The sequence below is a fragment of the Notamacropus eugenii genome, chromosome 1, assembly GCF_028372415.1.
Source record: "Notamacropus eugenii isolate mMacEug1 chromosome 1, mMacEug1.pri_v2, whole genome shotgun sequence".
In the NCBI taxonomy this organism is placed as follows: Eukaryota; Metazoa; Chordata; class Mammalia; order Diprotodontia; family Macropodidae; genus Notamacropus; species Notamacropus eugenii.
The window spans coordinates 495,571,765-495,598,536 of record NC_092872.1 but is presented as its reverse complement, the minus strand read 5'-3'; the positions used below and the strand labels follow the sequence as shown (position 1 = coordinate 495,598,536).

At 39.8% G+C, this 26,772-nt stretch overlaps 1 protein-coding gene across 1 annotated transcript in view; it reads left to right on the top strand.

Annotated features, from left to right (window-relative positions):
- The window catches only part of MYT1 (myelin transcription factor 1), a 197,244-nt gene that overhangs the window by 51,677 nt on the left and 118,795 nt on the right, over positions 1–26,772 (top strand). The window contains exon 2 of the mRNA XM_072633218.1: positions 12,054–12,154. Coding sequence (XP_072489319.1) covers positions 12,054–12,154 — 101 coding nt within the window. The remainder of the gene's footprint in view (positions 1–12,053; positions 12,155–26,772) is intronic.

The window sequence follows — 26,772 nt, the reverse complement described above, 5'->3', positions numbered from 1 at the left end:
ATATATTATATACATACATACATACATACATATATATATATACACACGTGTGTGTGTGTGTGTGTGTGAGTGTATTACCCAGTGTGAGACAACATAGATGCTAGTCTGGGAAGCAAGAAGACCTGACTTCAGATTCTTCCTCACACTCACTAACTGTGTGATAGACAGTAAACAAGTGTTGATTAAGCACTCACCATGTGCAAGACTCTGTGCTAAGTACAGGGTATACAAAGAAAGACAAAAACCCTGTCCCTGCTGTCAAGGATTTCATATTCGGGGGTAGGGGAGGAGACATGTGAGTAATTAAATACTCACAAGGCATATTTGGTTGTTCTTGCTGTTCAGTCATTTTCAGTTGTGTCTGACTCTCTTTGACCCTATTTGGGGTTTTCTTGGCAAAGATCCTGGAGTGGTTTTCCATTTCCTTCTCCAGCTCATTTTATAAATGAGGAAACTGAGGCAAATAGGGTTAAGTGACTTGCCCAGGGTCACACAGCTAGCCAGTGTTTGAGGCTAGATTTGAACTCAGGAAGCTGAGTCTTGCAGATTCCACACCTGTGGCACTGCCTAACTGTCCCAGAGTGTTACAGTTTAAATAAAAAGGCAAGCTCAGAGGGAAGGCATGAGAGAAGTGGGATGGAAAGAACTGGGGAAAATCTCCTACTGAAGGTGGGGTTTGGGCTGAGTATTGAAGGAAACCAAGAGGTAAGGAGGGAGAAAATTTCAGACAGGAGGAACAGCCAGGGAAAAGTTGTGTGGGCAGGAGCATGGCCAGGGGGCCATTCTTGTGTATCCCAGAGATATGAGGGGAGTAAAATAAAAGAAAAGGCTTGGCTGGGAAGTTCCTTAAATGTCAGAGAGAGTATTTTACATTTGGTCTTGGGAGTAGTAGGGAGCCACTGGAGTTTATTGAGGAAGGGAGTCAGGTCTGCACATAAAAACATCACATTGGTAGATGAGTGGCAAATGGATTGGATACGGAAGAGACTTGAGGAAGGGAGACCAACCAGAAAGCTCTGCCAGTGGTCCAAGTGTGAAGTGATGACTGGTGATTCTGTGACTTTTGTGTTTGTCCTTCATTCTCAAAGAGGACCATGACATCAAGCTGATGACATGACTTGCAGTTGACTTTGATTTGAGTGAGGGAGGACTGTGCAAGGTCACCAATCTCACTTTCTTCTGAGCTATCTCGGTCCAGTGGCCCAATATTCATCAGGATGACTGGAAATGGTCCAGGAAGCAATGTGAGACCCTGGTCCTTTCAGGCTTAGGTCTTATCACAATCTTACTTTGACTGTGTGCATGGAGGAAAGATAAAGGACCTGGGAGATGTCTAGAATGACAATTCTTGACAACAAAGTGGACTAAGTATGAGAGATGAGTCAAGAAGGACACAGGTTGTTAGCCTAGGCAACTAGGCAAGTCAGGTAGCCTTTTTGTGCCTTTGTGCCTCAGTTTCCTAGTCTATAAAATGAGGATAATAAAAGCATCTTCATCATGGGTTTATTTTAAGGATCAAATGAGATCATGCATGGAAATCACATTTTAAACCTCAAAACTCTATATAAATGAATAATAATCATTATGCCACTTTTTCTACTTCCGTTTCCAAAGATGACTCAAGGAGTCGTCATTGGTAATAATTTTTACCCACTATACATCATCTCTCTATTGCCCTTTGAATCACCCATACTGCAGTGCATCTTTCACCCAGTTATCAAAGTAGTCTTGCTGAGGCACAAGTCTGACTGTTTCTTCCCCTACTCACAAACCTTCTGGTGCTCCCCATTTTCTTCAGATTCCCCACTTTTATATATGTTTGTGATCTAATTGACATACAAAATACATGGTAGGGAAAACCACCCTGCCGATGCATGACAACAACTGACATTATAAAGTGCTTCAAAGTTTTCAAATAAATGAATGAACAATCATTTATAAGGGAAGGGTAAGGGGTTACGCATTTATATAGCACCTACCATGTGCACTTTTTATTATTACCTTATTTGATCCCCACAACAATTGTGTAAGTTAGGTATCATTATTACTGCCATTTTACAATTGAGGAAATTGAGGCAAACAGAACTTAACTTACTAGGATCACACAGCTAGGAAGTAAGCGTCTGAGGTTGGATTTGAACTCAGCTCTTCCTGTCTAGGCCAAGTCTGTGCACTATGGTGCCACCTAGCTGTCTCTGTTGTACTAAGTAGGCATTTACTATATGCCAAGCATAGTGCTAAGTTCTGGAGATAAAATAGAAAAACTGAAACTGTCCCTGCTCTCAAGTAGCTCACATTCTAATTGGAAAGAAGCAACTCCTCACCTCCAAGTATTTGCCCAGGCCGTCCCTCCTGTCTAGAATGTATCTTGGCCTTTCAAAATTATTATCTCCCTTTGCAGTTCAGTTCAAGTATGACTTCATAAAACCTGTCCTAGTCCTCCAGCTGAAAATGTGCTCTATGTCCATCCTCAGATTTCCCTAGAGCACTTTGTCTGGCTCTCTCTTTGCCCCCATCAGACCCCCACCTTCTTGCATGGTTATCTGCATGCATAACATGTTCCCCTCCCATTCCCATTAGAATGTAAGTTCTTTTGTAAACTGGAATTGTCTCATGAAACAAACAAACAAACCTTCCAATCCCACAGTGTAGAATAGTTTTTTGAATATAGCAAGCACTATGTTTGATGCATTGAATTAAATGGAATAAAATCATTCGAAGAAACATGGCAAGTTTGACCGGTAGGAGAGAGGATTTAGAGAAGCTGTAATAGCTATATTTGCAATGCTGCCCCATGGAAGAAGGATTACATTTGTTCTACTTTATCCCAAAGGACAGAACTAGGAACAATGGGAAGGAAGTGGAGAGGCAGTCTTAGATGTGATATTAATAAAAACTCTCCAGTGGCTAAAGTCATTCAATGCCCAACCAATTGCCTGAAGAATTAGCAGGTTTTCCCTGTCCCTCAAACACATATGGATTTTCAAGTGGATGTTGGGTGACCACTTCTCAGAAAAGACGTAGGCTTTTTGTACAAGTGTGAGTTGACCTAGATTCCCTTATTGTTTCAGGTTCTTTAAGTTGGGGTAATATTTGCGAAGGTACATTCAGGATAAAAGTGAATGCACCTGATAAAATGATAACAACATTGGCTAGCCTGTATGGAGAGCTTTATGGTTTGCTGAGCTCTTTATAACTTTCATCTCATTTTATCCTCATAACCACCTTGGGACGGAGATGCCATTATGATCTCCATTTTACAGATGAGGAAATTGAGGAAGACAGAAATTAAGTGATTTGCCCAGAATCACCATCATTAAGTGTCTGAGGCAGACTTTGAGCTCAGTCCTTCTTGACTCCAGGTCCAGACTCTTTTCCACATATTGACCAAAGTAGTCATAGAAAACGTTTCAGGGAGTTTTAGTTTTGTAATTATTTATATGGAATGTTTTGTACATTTGTGCTGCCACTTAGGACTGTTATTTCTGAGGGATGTCAGAGGGCAAATTGTAGAACCATATTCTTATTTTTAAGAGAGGAAGAAATGTACTTTCCTTGGACTAGATTATGGGCAAGAAACCTGCGACCTTGAGGTCACATGTGGCCCTCTAGGTCCTCAAGTGCAGCCCTTTGACTAAATCCAAACTTTACAGGACAAATCCCTTTAATAAAAGGATTTCTTACGTAAAACTTAGACTCAGTCAAAAGGCCACATCCAAGAACCTAGAAGGCCACATGTGGCTTTGAGGCCGCAGGTTCTCCACCCCAGGACTAAATTAAGAGGTCCTAGGGGTCCAAGGATCTGCAAGATGTCTGCAAACAGATTTCAGGGGAGTCTATTAATTTGGATGGGAAAAATTCATCTTTATTTCATTATTTTTGGTTTCCTTTGTAATACTATGTATTTTATTTATGCATTAAAAACCTTAAGCTGAGAAGATGCCCATAGGCTTCACCAGACTGTCAAAGGGATCTAAGATTCAAACAAGTGGAAGTGTCCAAAGACTAGATGATCTCAGAGGTCCTCCAGTGTTCCATGATCGATCCATTTTCAGCAAAATATAACAAATGAGTCCCATTTCTGGGAGGTAGAATGTATTTGAATCCGCAGATTTCAAGTGCAGGGCATTTATAAGAAACCTTCAATTGGATCAAATTCTAGCACAGAAAATGTTCCTTGGTAAGGCTTCACTTAGTTTCTTTTGGCATTACTACAGCACACAGACTATGTCAGAATACTGTCTTCATGTGTGTGTGTGTGTGTGTGTGTGTGTGTGTGTGTGTGTGTGTGTGTGCATGTGTATGTGTTGGAGGTGTAGGAACAGCTGCACCTGTGATTTCTTCAGTGCATAAGGAACCCCCACTAAGGAAACTTACTCTGTTAACATAGATCAGAAACTCTTCATTAACTTAATCATAGAGTTGCCTGAGGCTCTGTAATTTACCCACGATCATATAACTAGCTTGCCTCAGGGACAAGATTTGAATTCAGGTCCTTCTGACTCTAAGGCAAACCCTCTCTCCATTACAGCAGGCTGATGTTTTCATAGAAGTGCATCTAGATTCTCAGTATTCTTTTCTTGGAGTGACTGCCTGAACCTATTTCCCAGTGGTTGTGGAGCTTGTAAAAATGTGAACCTGTCATTTGAATGCTCTGATTATCACTTGAAGACCTTTGGGTGATGACAGGCCATGCAGCTTTTGAAATGTCAAGGCAGGGACTGGGGAGCTTCAGGGTTTTAAAGCACATTGTCTGAGCAGGTGTGTAAGATCTCAAAACAGAAATAACCCAAATCTCTCAGAGCTAGACTTGAATAAATTGACCAAAAGGGAAGGAAGAGGCAATGAAAATAGAAATAATTAGGGAGGTAGGGAAGGGTTTTTTTTTTTTGTTAAGATTTTAGATATTGAACTTGGGGATGGGTGGCTATAGAGACAATAGGTTAACAAACAACTTCTGTGACTGGATAGAATCATGAGATGTGGACTCATTTTCACCAATGGAAAACTGAAGGTTAGTCAGAAAAAAGGGGAGAACATGTTATCATGATGGGGTGACAAAGGATAGAAGCATTAACGGTATCTCAGAAGGGTAAATTCCCTAATGATGAGTCTATAGGAGGTCACTAAAGAAAACATTAGTAACCTCCAAACATGATATGAGAAAACACAGCTTCCCATCATAACCTGCTCCCTTTGTCAAATGGGGTTGGGGAGGGATGGGAGGGAGGTACCTAGTCTAGTGCATAATTTTCATATTCTTCCTTCCAACATTTTTGCTATGATCATCAACATTTACAACTTTTCATTTATCATGGAAATAAAGTATTTTCATTTGGTCTTTCAAATAAAGTCAGCGTACAGTTTTGATGACCATATTCTTTACTGATATATATATATATATATGTATGTACATACATACATACATACGTACATATAAAAGAAATTAAATGCATGCTGTTGACTTCCTGGCCAGACACAGTTGTGGTTTTCCAGCCAGTCCCAGTTGCGACTTCCCAGCCAGACCCAGCTGTGACTTCCCGGCCAGTCTCAGCTGTGACTTCTCAACCAGACCCAGCTGTGACTTCCCGGCCAGTCTCAGCTGTGGCTTCATCTCAGCCTATGGAAGCTGGACCTTTCCAGGAGTCTTTTTTTTTTTTTTTTTTTTTACTGATGCTGCCTGTTTTCAAGGAGGATTCCAAGGCCCTTCATGTAAGTTATTTTCTGAATCTCAGTGGGTCCTTGTGGACTTGGTTATGCAATACATGATTCCACACAGAATGGCAGTCAGGATTGCCATTTGCGTCTTCTGACCTCCCGTTCTTTAAAGCTAGACTCTCCTGTCTGCATAGCTACTATTCCTCATTATCTCTTCCCTGTATTTGCGGATTATCTTCTTTCCCTCCTTCACAGAGACTTTGTAAACAATAATTATAACATTCAGCATTTGTATAGTGTTTTATAGTGTTCAAAGCACCTTGCATATGGTATCTTATCTGATCCTCGTGACAATCCTTTGCAGTAGGTGTTATTGAGGAAACTGAGGCTGAAAAGTCAAGTGATTTGCCCAGAGTCACATAGCTAAGTAACCATTCAAGGCAAGATTTGAACTCAATTCCTGATTCTAAGTCACTGCGCCATGTGGCTACCATCTAAAATAAACTTTGCCTTTCAGTGAAGTACAAAGATTTGCTCTTCATTCTCCCTCAAACATTTGTACACAGTAAATAGTAACTCATCAGTCACATCTCTGTTATTTCATTCTCAAGTCATGGTATCTTCTTCTGGATGGTTTCTAGGGGTTTGTTGAACTGAACTGATTCCTTCTCCTCTAAGTCTGTCTGTGGCCATGTTGTTGCTTTGAGGATATAAGTACCCAGGAGATTATCTTAATAATAGCATTTATATAGTGTCTACTTCGTGCTAAGTGCTATACTAAGAGCTTTACAAATATTATCTCATTTGATCCTCACAATAATCCTGAGAAGCAGGTGCTATTACTGGCTCCATTTTATAGTTGAGGAAACTGAGGCAGACAGAGGTTGTGACTTACCCAGACTCATACAACTAGTGTCTAAGGCTGGATTTGAACTCAGATCTTCCCATCTGTAGGCCCAGGGCTCTATCGACTGCACTGTCTGGCTGCCTCATCTTCTACCTAGCATTCATTTAGACAGGTGTTTCAGAAATGCCACTTAGTGTTGATAATTATGCAATGTCCATATTGAAGAGGGCTTCAGAAATCCTTAAGTTCAACCTGTATCTGAACAGGGATCCCCTCCATGACATCCCTGAAAAATGGTCACCCAGCTCTCAAATTTAGTGATTCTATGGTACCGAGATTTCCATTTACTGAGGGCAGGTAAAGACTGTATTGGCTTTTCTCATGTATTGGGTCTCAACTTAGGATAGGTTTTAGTAGTTCTACCTTTTTTTTTCACTTGGCCTTTACCAATACTTTATTGGAGCAACAGTCCCATTCCTCTCTTGATTTTCCTCTTGCCCCAGTACAGGAGTTTTTTTGAGCCTTTTTTCACTCTCTTAGCATTCGTGGCTAGCCAAAGCTTACTCTCCCCTTTCGGGCTCCTGATACTATTCTTAAAGGGCTTTTCTATTCTGTTTCTGCATCCTCCTCACCTGGCTTTGATCCAATCTTCAACAGAGATACTTAAACAATTTATGATAGTTGATGAGTTTCCTATGAATCCATACCAGTACCTTTAGACATCCCTTTTCTTCCTCACTGGAATCCTTTATATTTTGCATGGCAGTAAGTCAGAGTGAGCAGAGAGCTACTTTCAGAGCCAGGATGTCCTGAGCACCAGTCCCACTTCTCAGTTATACCTGTGTGACTCTAGACAAGTGACTTAATCTTCATTAAACTAAACCATCTCTCTAAGCTACTAAATTCAGTTGAAGGTGCTAATCTACACTGGTAAAGAAAAATCCTTAACAGGACTCCCTTCAAAGATGAAATCACAAGTTTGATACAAAACAAAAACAAAAACATTTTATGTCATAAGAATTTCACTCCTGAGATCTTCTTCCCCTTCTTGGGCTGATTTTTTCCCTATAGAATTCTAGATTATGGGGTCATATCTATATTTTCTATGAACTTGGTGAGGAAATTATAAACATTTATTGAGTGCCTACTCCATGTGCCAGGCATTGTGCTAAGGACTGTGAGTACGGTAACAAAAAGAAAACAATTCATATCTCAAGGAATATCTATAGAAGTCTGTGATTCTGTGAAACACAGATCCCATTCTCAAGCACCCTCTTATTAGCTAACTATTCACTCTTCAAATTTGCCTGTCTTTTCTAGGGTCCCTTTAGAAATAGCAATCATGACAATGTCCCCTATTCCCCTAAGGAATTCAGTTTCTTTCCTAGAATTTCATCATTTTAATAATGCTTTCTTTCTAGTCATGTCATTTGTTTTTTTTTTATCATGGATGAAGAAGTGGGTACCGGTCATCAGGTTTGAAAAATCGGAGGAATCTCTGTCATGTCCCAGATACATGCCCTGGGAAGACAACTGACTTTTACGTTGTTGCTGAGATTGACAAATAGCTATCTCTGTCATCCTCAGCTACACCTATTTGTTTCTTCTTCCCCTGGCTGTTACCAAATTCCCTGTCCTAAGCCAACCAAGGATCCACCATATTTACCTCTGGGAGTACAAGAGTCAGCTTCCTTTCCAAAGGGTCTAACTCTCAAACCTCTTTCATATTCAGGCCTTCAGTTATGATTCTCCCTTGTTTCTTCAAGATTATTTTTGAAGTCAAAGGACATAGGTTCCAAACCAGCCTCTGTCACTTAATACCCACGTTACCTTGGACAAGTCATTTTACTTCTTTGGACCTCAGTTTTTTCATCTGTAAAATGAGAGGTTTGGATTAGATACTCTCAAAGGTCTCTTTCAGTTCTAGAGCAGTGATTTCCTAAGATTTGATCCTCTAATTTGTTTTCTCTTTGAAGCACTCATTCTAGTCTTTCTTTTTAGTATTTTATTTTTTCAATTACACATAAAAACAACTTTTTGCACTCATTTAAAAAAATCTAAATTCCAAATGATCTCCCTCCCCTCTCACTGAGGAGACAAGCAATTTGATATGAGTTATACATGTGCAGTCATGCAAAACATATTTCCATATTAGTCATGTTGAGAAAGAAAACACAAACAAAACAAGAAAAATAAAGTGAAAACTAGTATGCTTCAATCTCCATTCAGATCCCACTAGTCTTTTATTTTTCTTCTTAAGGGTATTGTGAGGGTCAAGTGAGAATAAATCTCTTTGCAAACTTTAAAGCATTACATGAGACAGTGAGTTGACTCAGTGGACGGAGTACTGGACCTGGCGGCACAGTGTGTAGTCTAATTTAAATCTGGCCTCAGACATTTACTAACTGTGTGACCCACTTCACCTCTGTCTGCTTCAGTTTTCTCATCCGTAATAATTCCACCTATGTCCCAGGGTTGTCGTGGAAGTAAAATGAGACATTTATGAAGAGTTTCGCATAGTGTCTGGCACTTAGTATATACTCGATGAGTGCCTGTTTCCTTCCTACATAAATGTCAGTGATGATGGTGGGGGTGGTGGGGGAATAATTATAGAACTGCTCCTTCTGGATACTCCCTTAGTAGAGAGAATAACCTCTGCTTTTTGCATATGTAGCTGTTAGTTGTTACTAACATAAATAGAATCATAATCTATCATCTGTTAAATTCTTCTAGTCTTCTATACTCATTGGAAACAAGATCCTCAATTCCCCGTGATTCTTTTTGGTGGCTCTCATGGCTAATTTTCATGGAAAACAACCATGAAAACTGCTTGTTTGCTATACTGGGAGCTATTAATCTGTGGAACCCAGCCTGCCAATGTTTGCTTTTTAATACATTCCTACCAAACCCTAATGCAGACGGTATCTACTCTCAGCTGCAGTGTATAAGATAATTTCAAGTAGAACACCTCTTTTTACCCTCTATCCTCTCAAGCCTCAGGGCCTGGTTCCCCTGTGAGGTCCCTGAGAGCCATAGCCAAAGTCACATGTCTTTTCTGACTTAACACATGAAGCCTGAAAGTTTGTCGTAAGGTTACTGTAGTATATAGCAGAGATGAGGACAAAGGGAAACAAAACAAGAAAGGTGAGCATATATCTACCTTACTGCTGTTCAGTCATTTCAGTAGTGTCTGATTCTATTACCCCATTTGGGGGTTTTCTTAGCAGAGATAGTGGAGTGGTTTGCCATTTCCTTCTCCAGCTCATTTTATAGATGAGGAAATTGAGACCAGCAGGGTTAAGTGACTTGCCCAGGATCATACAGTTATTCAATGTCTGAGATCAGATTTGAACTCAAGTCTTCCTGACCCAAGCCTGGTGCTTTATTCACTTATTCACTTATTCACTTTGCCCCAATGTGCTTTACATATACAAATCTATCTATCTATCTATCTATCTATCTATCTCTATCTATCTATCTATCTATCTATATCTATATCTATATCTATAGATATATATCTATATCTATCTATCTATCTATCTATATGTATATATATATATGTATATCTATATATCTATATCTATATCTATATCTATATCTATATCTATATATATATATATATATGCCTTACTCATCTACTATAGAGCCAAGACTTCACTTTCATTGCTTCTCTTGACATTTAAATTTAATGATCTTGCAACATTACTCTTTAATCTTCTGGCCAACTAAGTCTGACATTTCATCATTTTTGTACTTCCTTAATTAAGAATGAGGCATCCTTAATGCAATTAAGTACATTTCCATGCATCCCAAATGATGATTGTTCTGAGTCCCACTGTGAGTTCTTTGGGGACTTGGGGCATGGATATAAGTGGGCTAGTGGGCAGATCAAGTTAATTGTGATAGAAATAAAAACTACTGAAGACATAAATAGGCAGAGAAGCAGAGCATCTGACTGCATAAGTTGGTTACATTCCCAGGTACCCAACTCACTTTGCAGTGGGGAGGAAGGCAGGTGAAGAGGAAAGCTCAAAATGAAGGAATATTCATTTCCTGTTTTTATTGTTGCTGTCTTAATGACCTCCTTTTCAAAGCTGCCGAAGCAAGCCAGTTGTCATGGAAACATGGATTGACGTGCAGGGAATAGGTACACAATGTGTTTCTTTGTCATGTCCAGCCCGATGGGCTTGTCCTCTGCTCAGATGTGTGAATTTATGTGAAGAATTAAATATTAACCAGATGCCTTAGCCTAGAGAGAGTCAGAAATACAGAGTTAAGGGAAAGAGAAAAGGTTCAAAAGTAGGTGATGAAGGTGTTCAGAAACCTCTGTTGTAGGGAGGCAATGACCTGTCCAATCATTAAGAGGCATATAGGGAGACCCCACTTTTCTAGATAAATGTGTTTCCGGAAAAGTTGTAGGCTGACTAAATTTCGTAAACAGGCTAATATTTTTTAAATGCAATAGTCTCCTGTTTAAAGGAATTGTTCAGATTTTTTTTCTTTTGCGGTGAAGACTTTATTTGTAAAATGAATAATTGCCTCCTAACTTCTTCATTTGGTAGGTCTAGGTTTTCATATATTGTGAGTCCGCTTTGGTTTTTATTCAAACCTCCTAGGGTCCTAGGAGGCATGACCCTCTTTTCTTTTTTGTCTGTTTGTCTTTTTTTGTTGTTGTTGATATGCACCATTCTTCCTGGCTCCTCACATGGTCCTTTTTAATCTTAGCATCATAGATTGCTAGTGCCATAAGGACCTGTAGAGGCTGTATAATTCTTCCACTTCATTTTACAGATGAGAAAACTGACATGCAAAGTAGTAAAAATGAGGCAAAGTCATCCAGCTAGTGAGTACAACTAGCACTATAAGCCTGGTGTCCTGACTCTAAGACCAGTGTGATTTCCATTCAACCACAATGCCCATTAAAAATATCCCCACCTAAGGAAATTTGAAGATCTGCTGGACTTCTCTCTTTCCCTGATGTCCTAGTTAGACACCGGAGTCAAAATGCAGTGGACCTGGGACCTAGAATTCTTGTCCCAAGGACACATAAGCTGGATTTGGAGGCTGAAGACATGACTTGAAATAATGGCTCTGCTTGAATCTCTCTGAGCCTCACTTTCCTTATCTATTAAATGAGTGAGTTGGACTAATTGACCCATAAGGCCCTATATCCATATAAATCTATGATCCTATAGCTCTAATTGGAAAGGCTTGGCTGAAGGCAGAGTTGAGCCACACTATTGCCCTGTTCCAGAGCTAGGTAGGGTCTTGTGAGGAGGCAATGAGACCTCAGACCAGTCACAGAGTTCCTGAACTCACCCCCCTTTCTGTTGGCATATCCCTGATGGGTCAGGAATCCCTGACCTAGAGGATGAACTTCCCCAGTTCTTGGAAGTGTGGTCTAGGTATTACTGCTGCCTACCCTGCTTCAGTACCAATGATGAAGAATAAGAGGAAAAAACCAGCCAAATCCCCCACTAAGTTAGCATGGCTGGCAGTCCTATGACTTATTTTCATGTCCTGACCCTGTATTTTCTTAAACCCTCAGAAAATGAGTTCCGGGGTGAGCTGCTAAGTCAAAGGTGGACCCACGGAGAAAAGATCAGCAGCTGCGAGAGCCCAAAAAGCATCCCCGGCAAGCTGAGCAAGGTGAGGAGAGGAAGATGGAGGGGACGCCCATCCCAGAATCCCCTGAGCAGGAGAGAGCTCCCTGGAGCCCCTCCACAGAGTGAGGGTCATCCTTCAGATTCCTGTGGAGGAGCCATGACAAGCACTTTTGGTCTGGCCAGGGAATAGCCCCAGGATTCCAGAGAATGACCAAAGGGCAATGGATGATTCATGAGCTCGGCACCTCTTAAGTTAAGAGGACCTTTGAATGCCAAGCAGCAGCTGACAGGAACATGCTCATGTTATTTTTCAATCACAAAATACATGTAGAGTAAGCAAGGTCTTGCAGATGTCATCTTATATCCCCTTTCCTTAAGATAAGGTGCCCTCCTAAGCCATGCCAGCACATTTCCTTCTGTTTTTAACCTCCCCAGGGAGAGAGACCCCATAGCTTCCATTAGTAAACATAAAAACACCCACAGTTGATGTATAACAAACCTCTAATAAACCTACACAGTGGAAGACAAATTTCACTCCTAGAGTCTTCTGTTCTAGTATTTTGCCATTTCTAAGCATGTCTCCTAGATATGAGGCAGCTCAGTGGAAGCATACAGGTTAGATCAACTGGCTGGGAGTCAGGAAGCCCTGAGCCCAATTCCTGGCTTGTACCTACAAGCTATTGGACTCTCAGCCTCAACTATTTTATAAAACTTAAGGCACTATATAAACACTAGCTATCATCATCATCTTCAGCATCCTCATTTTCGTCATCATTATCTTCCCCGCTCCCACCAATGAGGCAGATTTCAGCAAACTATCCATGTCTACATGTCTGTTCAGTTAGTGTGACTGCAAATCCTGCTTTTGACACTTAAACTATCTATATGATCTTGGGCAAGCGACTTTGTCTCTTTGGGCCATGTTTCCTTATCTGTAAAATGAGCATGTTAGACTAGATGACCTCTGAGCTCCTGTCTAGTTCTGATTCCATTTTTCCATGATTCTCCATCATTCAGCTATGAGAGAACCACACAACCTGCTGCGAGCTTTCCTCTAGCCTTCTTGACCCAGGAAACAAAAGAATTTCTTGTCAAACCTGAGACCCTCGGGTCATAGGATGTACCTATTTTCTCTTGTTCTGTCCTCAGTGGAGAAAAATATTCAATAGCAGCAAAAGTCAAGGTCTGCTCATCACTAGGCTTGGTCATATTTTATTTCCTGAGATTACATCCCCAAGAACTTCCTGGTTTTCCTTGTGGGATTCCAGTGCAGGATACCCGTAGAATTCACAATCTCAGAGTAAAGCTGAGCTTTCCAATGTGCAAGTGATACATCCACCTCTATCTTTGCTTACGTGATCTGAGATGTCTGATGAGTGCCTTTTCCAGGCCTGCCAGGGAAGCATCCTTTAAGTCTTTATAGCCACAGTCCACAAGCAGCTCTTTCTACTTAGGTTTGTTATTGTTTAGTCATTTCAGTCATGTCTGACTCTCTGTGACCCTATTTGGGGTTTTCTTGGCAAAGACACTGGAATGGTTTGCCATTTCCTTCTCCAGCTCATTTTACAGATGAGGGACTGAGTCAAACAGGAGTAAGGCCAGGGTCACAGAGCTAGAAAGTGTCTGAGGCCTGATTTGAACTCAGGACTATGAGTCTTCCTGATTTCAAGCCCAATGTGCCGCCTAGCTTCCTCCCCTCACTTTGCTACTTGATTCTATACCTCAAGGAAATGTGATTTATTCAACACAAGTGTTTCCTTTCTAGATGCAGACAAATCTCTCCACACCTGAAGAAATAGTTTATTAGTTTGCTGAGACCTCCTCCATTCTCTCATTCCCTCCCCACCTTCAAACCCCCCCCCCCCAAATTATCAATTTATGGCTAATCCTCTAATGTTCTCTCTGAACTTGAATAGGCTTCTATGCAGATGAAGACATACAGTACATCTCTGAGCCCTTCTGGATGGGAAGGACCTGCCAAAGTTTGAGATCAGTGGTGTAACCTTTGGTCACAAGGGTCACATCATCAAAGGAAATGAGTTAACCTGGCAACACTTGTTTTTGATCAATCCAGAGATAGCTAGGTGACACAGGACATAGAGCCCTGGGCCTGGAGTCACTGAGACCTGAATTCTAATCCCACCACAAACACTTAGTATCTGTGTGACCCTGGGCAAGTCACTTCACTTCTCTCTGACTCAGTTTCCTTGACTGTAAAATGGGGATAATATTAGCACTGAGAGGAAAAAATGAGATATTTATAAAACACTTAGCATATTGCCTGGCACATAGTAGGCACTTAAAAAATGCTTGTTTCCTTCTTTCCATACCAGGCTATGATCACCACTTTCCTCAGCTTGTCTTGCCGATATGAAGCGTTTGAGTTTCATTTTCAAAACAGGCTTCCTTTCTCTGCAGGACTGACCCCTTTCCCTTTTGTAAGGTAGAGTGGAATGGTAAGAAAGAGAGGGAAAGAGATATTGCCAAAGAGAAGAAGAAGTCTAATTCTTCTGAGGAGAATTTATATTTGCAAAAGACAGGTCAATGATATTGCTGAGAGATGAATATTGTCATGCTTTGAAAATAGTAGGGGCTTAATAAATACCCATTGACTGATGGAGTGTTGCACAAAGCAATCCACTGCTTTAGTTTGGACATTTACTTTGGGAGAGAACTGTTTGAGAAGGAATGGGAATAGTGGCTAATTGCCACTTAAAAATAAAAAAGTGGTTTTGGGGGAGACTGAGCATAATGCTTAGGGAGGTTTTTAAATATATACATATACATGTACACATACATACATACATACATACATACATACATACATATATATACACACATGGAAATGGAGTAAGAATCACCAGAAAATAATTAAGGCTTTTTTAACCTCTGAGAATAAAATATTTGAATGAATAATTTAGATCATTTCCTAAGAAGTCAAAGTAGAATTGTTGAATTACAATGTTGGAAGAAAACTCACTTTATACTTCTGCTCCTGTCCATGGGCTGAATTTCCATATCTGGGCCTGGAGTCCTGACTTCCAGGGCGCTATTCATTGTGCCACCTAGCTGCCTCTAGTATTAATCAAGAGAACAAGTGTTGCCAGGTTAACTTCATTTCCTTTGATGATGGAGGTACTAGATGAAACCCAGGGTCACTTCCACTGAAGGTCCCCTCCATCTTGTCATGGAAGTGATCCTGAGTGGTCAAAGATTATATCACTGGAGCTCAAACTTTGGCAGGTACTGCCAGTTTAGAAGAGTTCAGAGATGTAGTACATGTCTTCAGCTAGAAAGAAGTCTGTTAAAGTGTAGAGAGGACATCAGAGGTTTAGCCATGAGGTGGTAATTTTGGGGGGGGGGGGTAGGATGTAGGTTTTCTTCTGATTTCATAAATACCCACTGAGAAAAATTTTCCAAACCCAGAAAAGGAGGCTCTGGCATGCAGTGATTCTGGTCTCTTAGAGAAAAGATAATTTGACAGTTCAGTTGTGTCAGCTGAGTGGCCTCAGGGAATGGAGAGGGAGCTGGGGTGTGAGACTGGGGACAGACTTCCTGGTGTGTGGCACTTCACAGAATCTCAGAGTTAGAAGGCATCTCGGAGGTGGTTTAGTCAAACCCATACATGAACAAAAATCTCTACAACATTCCCAGTGAGTTGTCATCCAGCATCCCCTTGAAGACCTCCTATAATAGAGAGCCTAAGAGCAACTCATTCCACTTTTATAAAGTATCCACATTCACCACCTTGATTCTTTCCTCTTTCTCAAGTCCTTCTTCCTCCACCTACATTAAATAAGTTGCCAAGACCTATTGCTTCTATCTCCATGTTGTGTGTTTCAGCTGTTCCCTTCTCTCCACTTCTATTGCCACAGGTCCTCATTACCTGTGGCCTGACACAATACCTTCCTGATTGCTGGTTCTCCTCCATTATTTAGAGGCTTGCTGAAGTCATCTTAAACAGTCTCTCAAGAGCCTAATTGTTAGATTTTCAATGTGAGTAATTCTACCTCAGAAAACTGCAAACACTACAAATCAGAGTTTGATTTATTGTTGATTGTTTAGATTTAACAAAATGATGGTGAAAATGTTAATGATGATTAAACTTAAAAGGATGTCATGGTACACGCTCCCTCCTCCCCTTTCAAGAGCTGGTTGTTAAACATTTACCAACACACTTTCAATAATACTGCTAAAATAATCTTCTTTCTAAAGCACAATTCTGATCATGTCACTCTTCTGCTCAAAGATCTTCAGTGGTTCCCTGTGGCCTCTTGAATAAACTATAGATTCTTCAGCCTGAAATTTACACCCCTCCACAATCTGGCTCCTATCCCCATTTCCAATCTTATTTCATATTACCTTGATTTAATCCACATGTAACCCATCTACCAGCTATTCTTAAATTCTACATTCCAGCATTCAACTCTGCTTTCATGCAGGTTGTCTCTTGTGCCTACAATGCCCTCCTTCTTCACATTCAACTCTTAGCAGCATCCTTAGCTAAACATTAGACTTGACTTAAGCTACTGCACATACAGAGCTTAATCTGGCTCCCTGTTTGTTTGTTCATTCTCTCTCTCCCTCCTACACTTGAATACTTGTCCATTCTTCAAGTTGTATCCATCATCAGAATGTAAGTACCTCGAGGAAAAGGACTATTTTTCATTTTGGTTCCTGTTTCCCAGTGCCTGGCACAGTGCTGTGCACATAGTAGATATTTAGTGTCTGTCAAACTGAATTGACATATTAGAAAGTTTTCTTAGATCAAATCAAAATCTGCTTCTCTTAAATGTCTCCCGATGGCTTCTAGCTTCCTGGAGCGAAGGAGAACAAGTTTTAATCCTTGTTCCACATGACATTCTTTTAATTATTTGATGATAGGTATCATGACCCTTTAAGTCTGCTCCAGGATAAACATTCCTAGTTCCTTCAAGTAATCCATATGGGACCCAATTTCTAGTCTACTCATCACATTCCTTGCATTCTACCTTGTCAATATTCTTTCTAAAACATAGTACCTAGGACTTAACATAATACCCCTGAAGCAGTCTGACCAAGACAGAGTACAAAGGACTGTCACCCCCTTTATTCCTTTATCAGTAAAGCCCAAGAGCACAACTAGCTTTTGGGGACTTCTATGTCACATGATTGACTTGTATTGAGCTTACAATCCACTAACACCACTCCCTAGCTCCTCCAAGATCTTTTTCACTTATATTGTTGCCTGGTCATTTGCCTAAAATGTTACACTGCCATTATCATAGCAAGGTAGAGCAGTGGATAGAGTGCCCGGCATGGAGTCAGGAAGACTCAACCTTCCTGAGTTCAAATTTGTCTTCAGACACTCACTAGCTGTGTGACCCTGGGCAAGTCACTTAGCACTATTTGCCTCAATTTCCTCATCTGTGAAAGAAGTTGGAGAAGGAATAGCAAACTGTTCCAGTATCTTTGCCAAGGAAACTTCAATGGGGTCACAAAGAGTTGGGCACGACTAAATAACAACAGCAATTGTTACAGAACATTGGGATGGCTAAATGATGCATTTGTGCTGCTAGTTTTAACAAATGACAAGCGACAGAGCAGCTTCATTAGGGCATTTATTATACAGCTGTAATTTTTAAATTGGTGTGTGCTGTGATCGCACACTTGAAGATGTTAGGAGAAATCCATGAATTAAAGAATACCACACAAGGGTGTCCTTTCTACAGCTCAAGGAGGAAACAAAATATCTCCTACTAGTTTATTCAGTTGCAAACTGGTCTCACAGTGGGTATAATGTCAGGAGGAGTTAAATCAGCAAGCAAGTAGTGCCCTAAAGGAAGTAAGGAAAGCCACTATGTGCTTGTAGAATAGAAGCCAAGAGAAGGGAATGGCAGCAAAGACTTTCAGATACATCTGCTTTTTCAGGAGATAAGATGTCCAGCCAGGGGCCAAAGCGTTCCTTTAGCAACTATGGAGGGATAAGGGAACAAAAGACATTATATTTATAGAAAATACACTAAAAATTGTTCGTAGTAGATTTAAGTAGCTTTAAGATCTCTAAACCTAATTCTTTTATCAAGATCAAGGAAAAATTTGGAGAAACTATTTTGGAATGTAGAAAAAGGGATACTGTGAGATGGAATTGATAGGATCATAGATTTAGACCTTAGGCAGAGGTGTCAAACTCACATAACTGTAGATAAATGACCTTCAGAACTCCTGAGTGTTGAGAATCAGATTAAAATGTAATTGGGAAATGTTTCCAAAATAAATGAAAATATAATAAAACATAGATAAAGTTAATTTCTGCAGTATATGACCAGAGGGGTCTGTTTCTCTTTGAGTTTATTCCTCCTGCTTTAGGGGACATCTGATTTCACCTCCTCATTTTACAGATGAGGAAATTGAGGACTAGACAGGTTAAGTAATTTGTCACACAGACAGTGGCAGTGCCAGGATTGGATTCTTGGTCCCCTGAACCCCAATGTAGTGCTCTTTCCATTGGGAGAATACAGTAGAGATAGAAAGCACCACAAAAAAAAATCATTGAATTTGAAATGTAAATTAAGTGACCTAATGATGTACTGAATAAAATAGTGCCTTGTCTGCAACAAAAAAATTCATAACCAGCTGAAAGATGCTTTCTTGAAACTTGAAAATGCAAGTCCCTGTACACAGGCACTGCCCTCAAGCAGTGAGGTCACTGCTATAGCTCCTTCTTTAGTGATAATGGATAACCAGTAGCAAAGGCAAGTTCAATACCACTTTTTTCTCCTTTTTCTTTTTTGTCCTTTGGCTCCCCTGGGGAATAGGATGGTTGAAGCTGATGGTCATAAAAGCAGAGTCCTAATGTCTTTGATTAAAGGACGATGGCACATCAACTTCTTCTTACCTCACTCTCTGCTAATGTCTCTGAGGCTTACTTGTTCTTCAGTCCCCTGCTGCCTTCCTACCCAACAGAAGCTGTCAATTATGGCCAATTGAGGAATGCCTTAGTAATTGGGACAAAAGGTCCCCCTAGAGTCAGGAGAATGCGCCTTGCTCCTTTCATCTTCTGACCCTAACACTTGGTTACCTTGTCTACTGAGAAGAGAGGAGGTGCCATACCAGGACTCTCTTTTGGATTTTAGTATGGAAATAACAGCATCGGGGATATCTAGTAACACACAGAAGAAATATTTGGGAAAGGCAATGACATCGTTAATGCCTAAGATGGTTATGTACCAGTTAGCAGAATATGACTTACTAACAAATTGAACTAGAGACCTTAATGCAAGGAGCTTAATTTAATCTCATAGGTTTCACTGAAGCTTGCTAGGATGTTATATGAGTGGTATATGGCAAACAAAAAATATCTCTTGTTCAAGAGGTATGTGGTAAAGTGGCCTTGTATTTCCACACATGGGAAAATCCACTAATTTAAGCAGTAGGGAGTAACATGGTGAATAGTATTTCAGTGGGAAACAAAAAACCAAGAGAATTAAACAATGTTGTCATCAGGATATGCTATAATACTGCTGGGCCAAAAGAAAGAAATAGATGATGATTTTCTCCTGAAGACTGCAATGCTATCATGGAGAGAGGATATAGTTGTCATGGAGGAACTTCAATCATTGTAACTTATTGACTCTCTCTCTCTCTCTCTCTCTCTGTCTCTCTCTTCTATCTGACTGTCTCTCTCTGTGTCTCTATCTCTGTCTCTGTCTCTTCTCTGCCTCTCTGTATTTCTCTCTGTCTCTCTCTTGTCTCTCTCATAACAGAGTTTTTGATAAATTCTTGCTTTGCCTTGCTAAGAATTCTATTTTTCATGGCAAGTGATAAGGGGGTCACTATTCTGAGTCTGATTCTCACAATTACAGAGGAATTAGGTGAAGTGAAAATTTTTTTTTATATATTTAATTTTTAACATTCATTTTCACAAAATTTTGGGTTACAAATTTTCTCCCCTTTTATCCCCTCCCCCCCCCAAACCCAAGCATTCTAATTGCCCCTGTGACCAATCTACTCTTTCTTCTATCATCCCTCTCTGCCCTTGTCTCCGTCTTCTCTTTCGTCCTGTAGGGCCAGATAGCTTTCTTTACCCCTTTACCTGTATTTCTTATTTCCTAGTGGTAAGAACATTACAGTTGATCCTAACACTTTGAGTTCCAACTTCTTTAGCTCCCTCCCTCTCCACCCCTTCCCTTTGGAAGGCAAGCAATTCAATATAGGTCAAATCTGTGTAGTTTTGCAAATGACTTCCATAATAGTTGTGTTGTATAGGACTAACTATATTTCTGAAGTGAAAATTAATGAAGAAAGTGATCATACTACTTTAGAGTCAGTCAAGTATTTATTAAGCACTTACTACTAAGGCACTATGCTAAGCACTAGGCATTCGAAGAAAGGTCCAATACACTCTTTGCCATCCAAGAGATCACAATCTAATGAGGAAGACAACAAACAAATATATACAAACAAACTATATACATGACAAGTAGGAGATAATTAACAGAGGGAAGGCACCACAACTAAGAGGGATTGGGAAAGGCTTCTTGTAGAAGATAGGATTTTAACTGGAACTTGAAGGAAATCAGGGAAGCCTGAAGGCAGAGATGAGGAAAGAGCATTCCATGCATGGGGCACAACCAGAGAAAATTCCTGGAGTTAAGAGATGGGGTGTCTTTTTTGTGGAACAACAAGGAGACCAGTGTCAGTGGATCTAAGAGTACATGATGGGTGGGAGAGTGTAAAGTGTAAGAATACCAAAAAAGTGGAGGGTGACTATGTTATAAAGGGTTTTGAATGTCAAACAGGTTTTGTATTTCATCCTAGGGTTGATTGAGAACCCCTGGAGTTTATTGAGTAGGGAGTAACATGGTTAGACTCATGCTTTAGGAAAATCATTTTGGGAGCTAAGTGGAGAATGGACTGGAATAGAGGGAGACTTGTGGCTTGCAGAGCTACCATTAGGTTATTGAAATAGCCCAGGCATGAAGTAATGTGACTGCACTAGGGTGGTATCAGAGGAGGAAAAAGGAACATATTTGAGAGATGTTGGAATGGTGAAATCGACAGACCTTAGCAAGAGATTGGATGGGGTGGGGAGAGGGGAGAAGAAGGTGAGAGATGGTGAAGAGTCAAGAATGACTCCTACATCACAAGCCTAGGAAACTGGGAAGATGGTGATGCCCTCAACAGTAACTGGGAAGTTCGAAGAAGGGAGAATTTAGGGGGAAAGATAAAGAGTTCAGTTTTGAATATTTTGACTTCAAGATGTCTACTGGACACCCAGTATGAATTCTCTGAAAGCCAGTTGGAGTTCCAAATTTGGAGTACAGCAGAGAGGTTAGGGCTAGATAGGTAGATTTGAAAATCATCATCAAAAAGATGATTAAATTTAAATCCAATAGAGCTGATGGGATGACCAAGTGAAGTAGTATAGAGGGAGAAGAGAAGGGGGTCCTAAACAGAGCCCAAGCTAATTTTCTGAAGTGGGACACCCATAGTTGGTTAATGTGATATGAATGAAGATTCAGCAAAGGAGCAAAAAAAAGAGTAGCATAATCCCATAAATGAATGTCAAGATTGTATTAAAAGTGAGGCTTGTGATCAATGCTGAGTCAACAAGTTTTGTTTTGTTTATCTATATAAGTAGCAGGAACAATAACTGAGATAAGACTATTGCTTATTTTCTTATTTTCTTTCCATTTTGTTTTCCTCCAAGGAGAGTGATCTTAATGCTGGAAAAGATATGATTTCCAGGGTCTTAAATACCAAGATAAATAGTAAGGAGCATTTAGTTTTGAATGACATAACCAAGGGTAGTGAAAGAACTTGTAGGCTAATTGCTAGGCTGCTATAAGCTTTGAAACAAAAATCCTGAAGAACTGAAGAGGTGTTATGAGACTGGTTATATAGAGACTGGTTAATGTATGTGTTTTCAAAACAGTGAAAGGGTATGGTTTCTTATAATTAAGGACAGAAAGCTTGATTTAAATTCTTGGCAAAACCTTAGAAATCATCATTAAAAGCATGGTTTCTAAACAGCTGTAAGGTTTCCTTCTGCTTAATTTCTTCCACATGACAGTCCTTCACATATTTAAAGGCAGAGATAATTTCTGTGTATTCTCTTCTCCAGGCTAAGTATCCCCAGATTCTTAAAACAAAATTTTTGAACTTTCTACCACCACCTCCTTAATCTCTAGGACTGAATATAGATTTCCTTTACTTAACTTTCCCATCCCTGTTGCTTGTCTTAAGCCTCCTCATTTAATTCCTTTTGTGATCTCTGCTCCATGACAGTGTGGCATTTTTAAAGGCTCAATCTAGGGCTCCCTTCTTTTCTCACTTTACATTATCCCTTAGAAATCTTTTCCATTATCACGGATTCAGGTCCAGCAGTTCTTAAACTGTGGGTCATGACAATATAAGGTTTTTGAACATGCAATGAACAAAAATTAATTGATAATCAAACGCATAATGAATCTGAGGTGTTTCTGGCAACTGTCACATTGCACTATTTCACTGCAGCCTTGGTTCTGAACATATAACATTTGTACTTTGTACTGCACATGCTGTCACACCCATATAATATCAATTAATGCTGTCAAAACATGAAAAGGGGTTTCAAGTGGAAAAAAGTTTAAGAAGCCCTGGATTCAGCTATCACCTCAGTATAAATGACTTCTAAATTTCAGAAACCTGAAATCTTTTTTTAAAATTCTTTTATTTATTTAATTTTAGATTTCGACATTCATTTCCACAAAATTTCCAATTTTTATCCCCATGTCTCCCCTCCCCCACCCCCTAATACCTTGCATTCTGATTACCCCTTCCTTCAATGTACCCTCCCTTCTATCACACCCACTCTTCCCTTGTTCACATCTTCTCTCTTTTCTTGTAGGGCAAGATAAATTTCTATATGCCATTACCTGTGTTTCTTATTTCCCAGTTATATGCAATAATAATTCTCAAAATTCATTTCTAATACTTTGAATTCCGACTTCTCTCCCTCCCTCACTCCCTACCCATCCCCACTGAGAAGGCAAGCATTTCAATATAGGCTATATATGTGTCATTTTGCAAAAGACTTCCATAATAATTATGTTGTGTAATACTAACTATACTGCCCTCTATCCTAGCCTGTCCCCCCGTTTTTATTTTTTTCTCTCATTTGACCTTGTCCTTTCCCAAAAGTGTTTACTTCTAGTTACTCCCTTCTCTCATTTGCCCTCCCTTCTATCATTCCCCTCACCCCACTTGTCCCCTCCTCCCCTACTTTCCTGTAGTGTAAGATAGATTTTCATACCAAATTTAGTGAGCATGTTATTCCCTCCTTAAGCCATATGTGAAGAGAGTAAGTTTCACTTTTCCTCTCTTACCTTCTCCCTTTTCTCCTCCATTGAACAAGATTTTTCTTGTCTCTTTTATGAGTTATAGTCTTCCCCATTCCATTTCTCCCTTTCTCCTCCCAGTATTTTCCTCCCTCATTTCTTAAACTTTATTTTATTTTTTTATGGATATAATCTCTTCTGATTCAACTCAATCTGTCCTCTCTCTCTCTCTCTCTCTCTCTCTCTCTCTCTCTCTCTCTCTCTCTCTCTCTCTGTGTGTGTGTGTGTGTGTGTAATCCCTCCACCTACCCAAATACTGAGAAAAGTCTCAAGAGTTACAAATATTACCTTTCCATGTAGAAATATAAACAGTTCAATTTTAGAAAGTCCTTTATGTTTTCTCTTTCCTGTTTACCTTTTCATACTTCTCTTGATTCTTGTTTTTGAAAGTCAAATTTTATATTCAGTTCTGGTCTTTTCATCATGAATGCTTGAAAGTCCTCTATATCATTGAACGACCATTTATTCCCTCAAAGTATTATACTCAGTTTTGCTGGGTAGGTGATTCTTGGTTTTAATCCTAGTTCCTTTGACTTCTGGAATATCCTATTCCAAGCCCTTCAATCCCTTAATAGAGAAGCTGCCAGATCATGTGTTATCTTGATTGTATTTCCACTCAAATTGTTTCTTTCTAGCTGCTTGCAATATTTTCTCCTTGACCTGGAAACTCTGAAATTTGACCCCAATATTCCTAGCAGTTTTTCTTTTCAGGTCTCTTTCAGGAGGTGATCTGTGGGTTCTTTCAATATTTATTTTGCCCTCTGATTCTAGAATATCAGGGCAATTTTCCTTGATAATTTCATGGAAAATAATGTCTAGGCTCTTTTTTTGATCATGGCTTTCAGGTAGTCCCATAATTTATAAATTGTCTCTCCTGGATCTATTTTCCAGGTCAGTTGTTTTTCCAATAAGATGTTTCACATTATCTTCTATTTTTTCAAACTTTTGGTTTTGTTTTCTAACTTCTTGGTTTATCTCATAGTCATTAGCTTCCCTGACCTCCACTCTCTTTTTTAAAGAACTATTTTGTTCAGTGAGCTTTTCAACCTTCTTTTCCATTTGGCTAATTCTGCTTTTTAAAACCTCCTTCTCCTCATTGGCTTTTTGGACCTCTTTTTTCCAACTGAGTTAACCTCTTTTTAAAGGTCATCAAAGCCAACCAAGATCTCTCAGCATCCCTAAATAAACTGTTGTCTATCCACTGCCTGAAGACCAAGGGGAAACTCACTACATCCAAGGCAATGCATTCTAGTTTTGTACTACTCAAACTGTTATGAAAGTTTTTCTTACTTCAAACTGAAATTCACATTTCTGAAATTTCCTATACATACATTCCTCTCTAGTTCTGTTCTCTGGAGCTCCAAATCCTCTCCACTGTGCTTTGGATTTCCTCACATGAGAAAACCCTTTCAAATCATTAGATTTAAAGCTGAAAGATACATTAGAGATCAACTAGTCCAGTGCTGTCATTGGACAGATGAGGAAACTGAACAAAGCTTTATCTATAGCTGATTGTTTACTTTTTCCCCCCTGGAACATTCTTCCCTTTTTCTCAGATATGACATTGGATTGCTCAGCTGCCTTTGAGGCAGATTAGAAGACTTCTGCCCAAACTCTAATGTAAACAGAAGCTTCCCTCAGCAGTTGTCTGAAAGATCTTAGATATACATCTTCTAGCTATTTCCTTCCCTCCAATTACTCTCCTCTCTTCTCCCCACGGACAAGATGTCCTATACCTTTTAGTCTTGTCCTGTGGTTTCACCAGGTCAGTATCTTCTAGGATTATGAGGGGTTCATAGCAAAGCTCTGCTTCCCACAAGGCTCTGGAAAGCTAGTGTGGTGCTTGCTGTTGCTCTAAATAGAAGGGTCTCTCTCCCACTGGTCCTCCCTAGACAACTTTGGAAGAGGATTAGTTTCTTTTGGCTGACCTCACATGAACGAAGGCTCACTCGCTTCCCTGAGGAAGTGGGAGGTAGTTCAGTGGAGGGTGGATTTTGATGGAGTGAGGTTAATGCTCTAATGAGGACCCATGAGTAAAATAAAATTTCAAAGAAAAATAATTTGGGGGGGGAGGAAAGGAGAATATTTTAAAACAGCAAATAAAAAATATAATTCATTAAACTCCCTATGTTTTATAACTATTTGAATATGCAATAGTACAACTCAAGCCAGAATATGAACAAGAAACCAGAGAAAAGTGTAGTTATTCAGTTCAATTCAGCAAATAGTTATACATGCCTACTGCATGCAGAGGGCTTTGCTAAGCTATGGATGGGGTGTTTTCAAAGTTTAGATAGGAGAGTAGCTTCCTTCATGGACCAAATTCCAGTAGGAGCACAGGGCACATGCATTGATAAGTAGGATAATAATTAATACATAAGCGCTTTTTTTTGTTGTTGCTTTAGAGAGTTGCATTTTTTTTCTTTGTGAAGTAATGAAGCTTAATAAAGAGGAGAGATATCTTTTCCTCTGTGATTGGAGGGAAGGGAGAAAGCAAGTGACTGTAATAAGAAGTTTTGAAAAGCAAAATAGGAAAGATAAGGGAATTTCTGATAAACTACCAGTCTTTCCAATGAATCAGGAGGTTATCCTAAACCAATCAACTCTTATTTAATACCAGCTATCTGCCAGAGATTGTGCTAAGTACTAGAGATTTTTTAAAGTCATCTTCTGCATGACTTAGTATATAGGTTGGGGATCAAGTTGAAAGTTCAAAAAGAGGAGAAGAGATTTAGAACATTGCTATAGAGAATGAGAGACAGAGTCAGTCAATAAAAATAACAGAAGGATTGCTGAAGTGCAGTAAAGATTTATGGCTAAGTCAACTCAGTTTCATGGTCTTATTAAGTGATTTTCAGATATTAGGGAATAAGGTGGGAAAATAAGATGTGGGAATTAACCAGGACGGAGGATTAACAGGTTAGGAATGGTAGAAGGTAAAGGAATGAAGGATTCTGGGTGGTGAATAAAGTGATAGACCATGAGGTCAGGGCTGTGTATGGATGCACTTGAATCCAGGGTGAGGGAAATGGACTGGAAAAAAGGAAGGAGAATCAAGAAGTCATTGATGAAGTTTAAGAGCAGGTCGATTGTGTCTGAGAGAGTGGTAAAGATAGGTTGTAGGCTATGGTCAGAGAATGGGATTTGCAAGTTGAGTATCTTGGAGGTGATATTGTTCTATGAAGCAGTGAAGTCTGAAGTGTGAAGAGATTGTCCAGGAGGTATGCATTTGTTGGGCTGACATCAAGAGCTAAAGGGTTTTAGGATGTTGAGGGATGACATATGTTTTGAATAAAGTGTC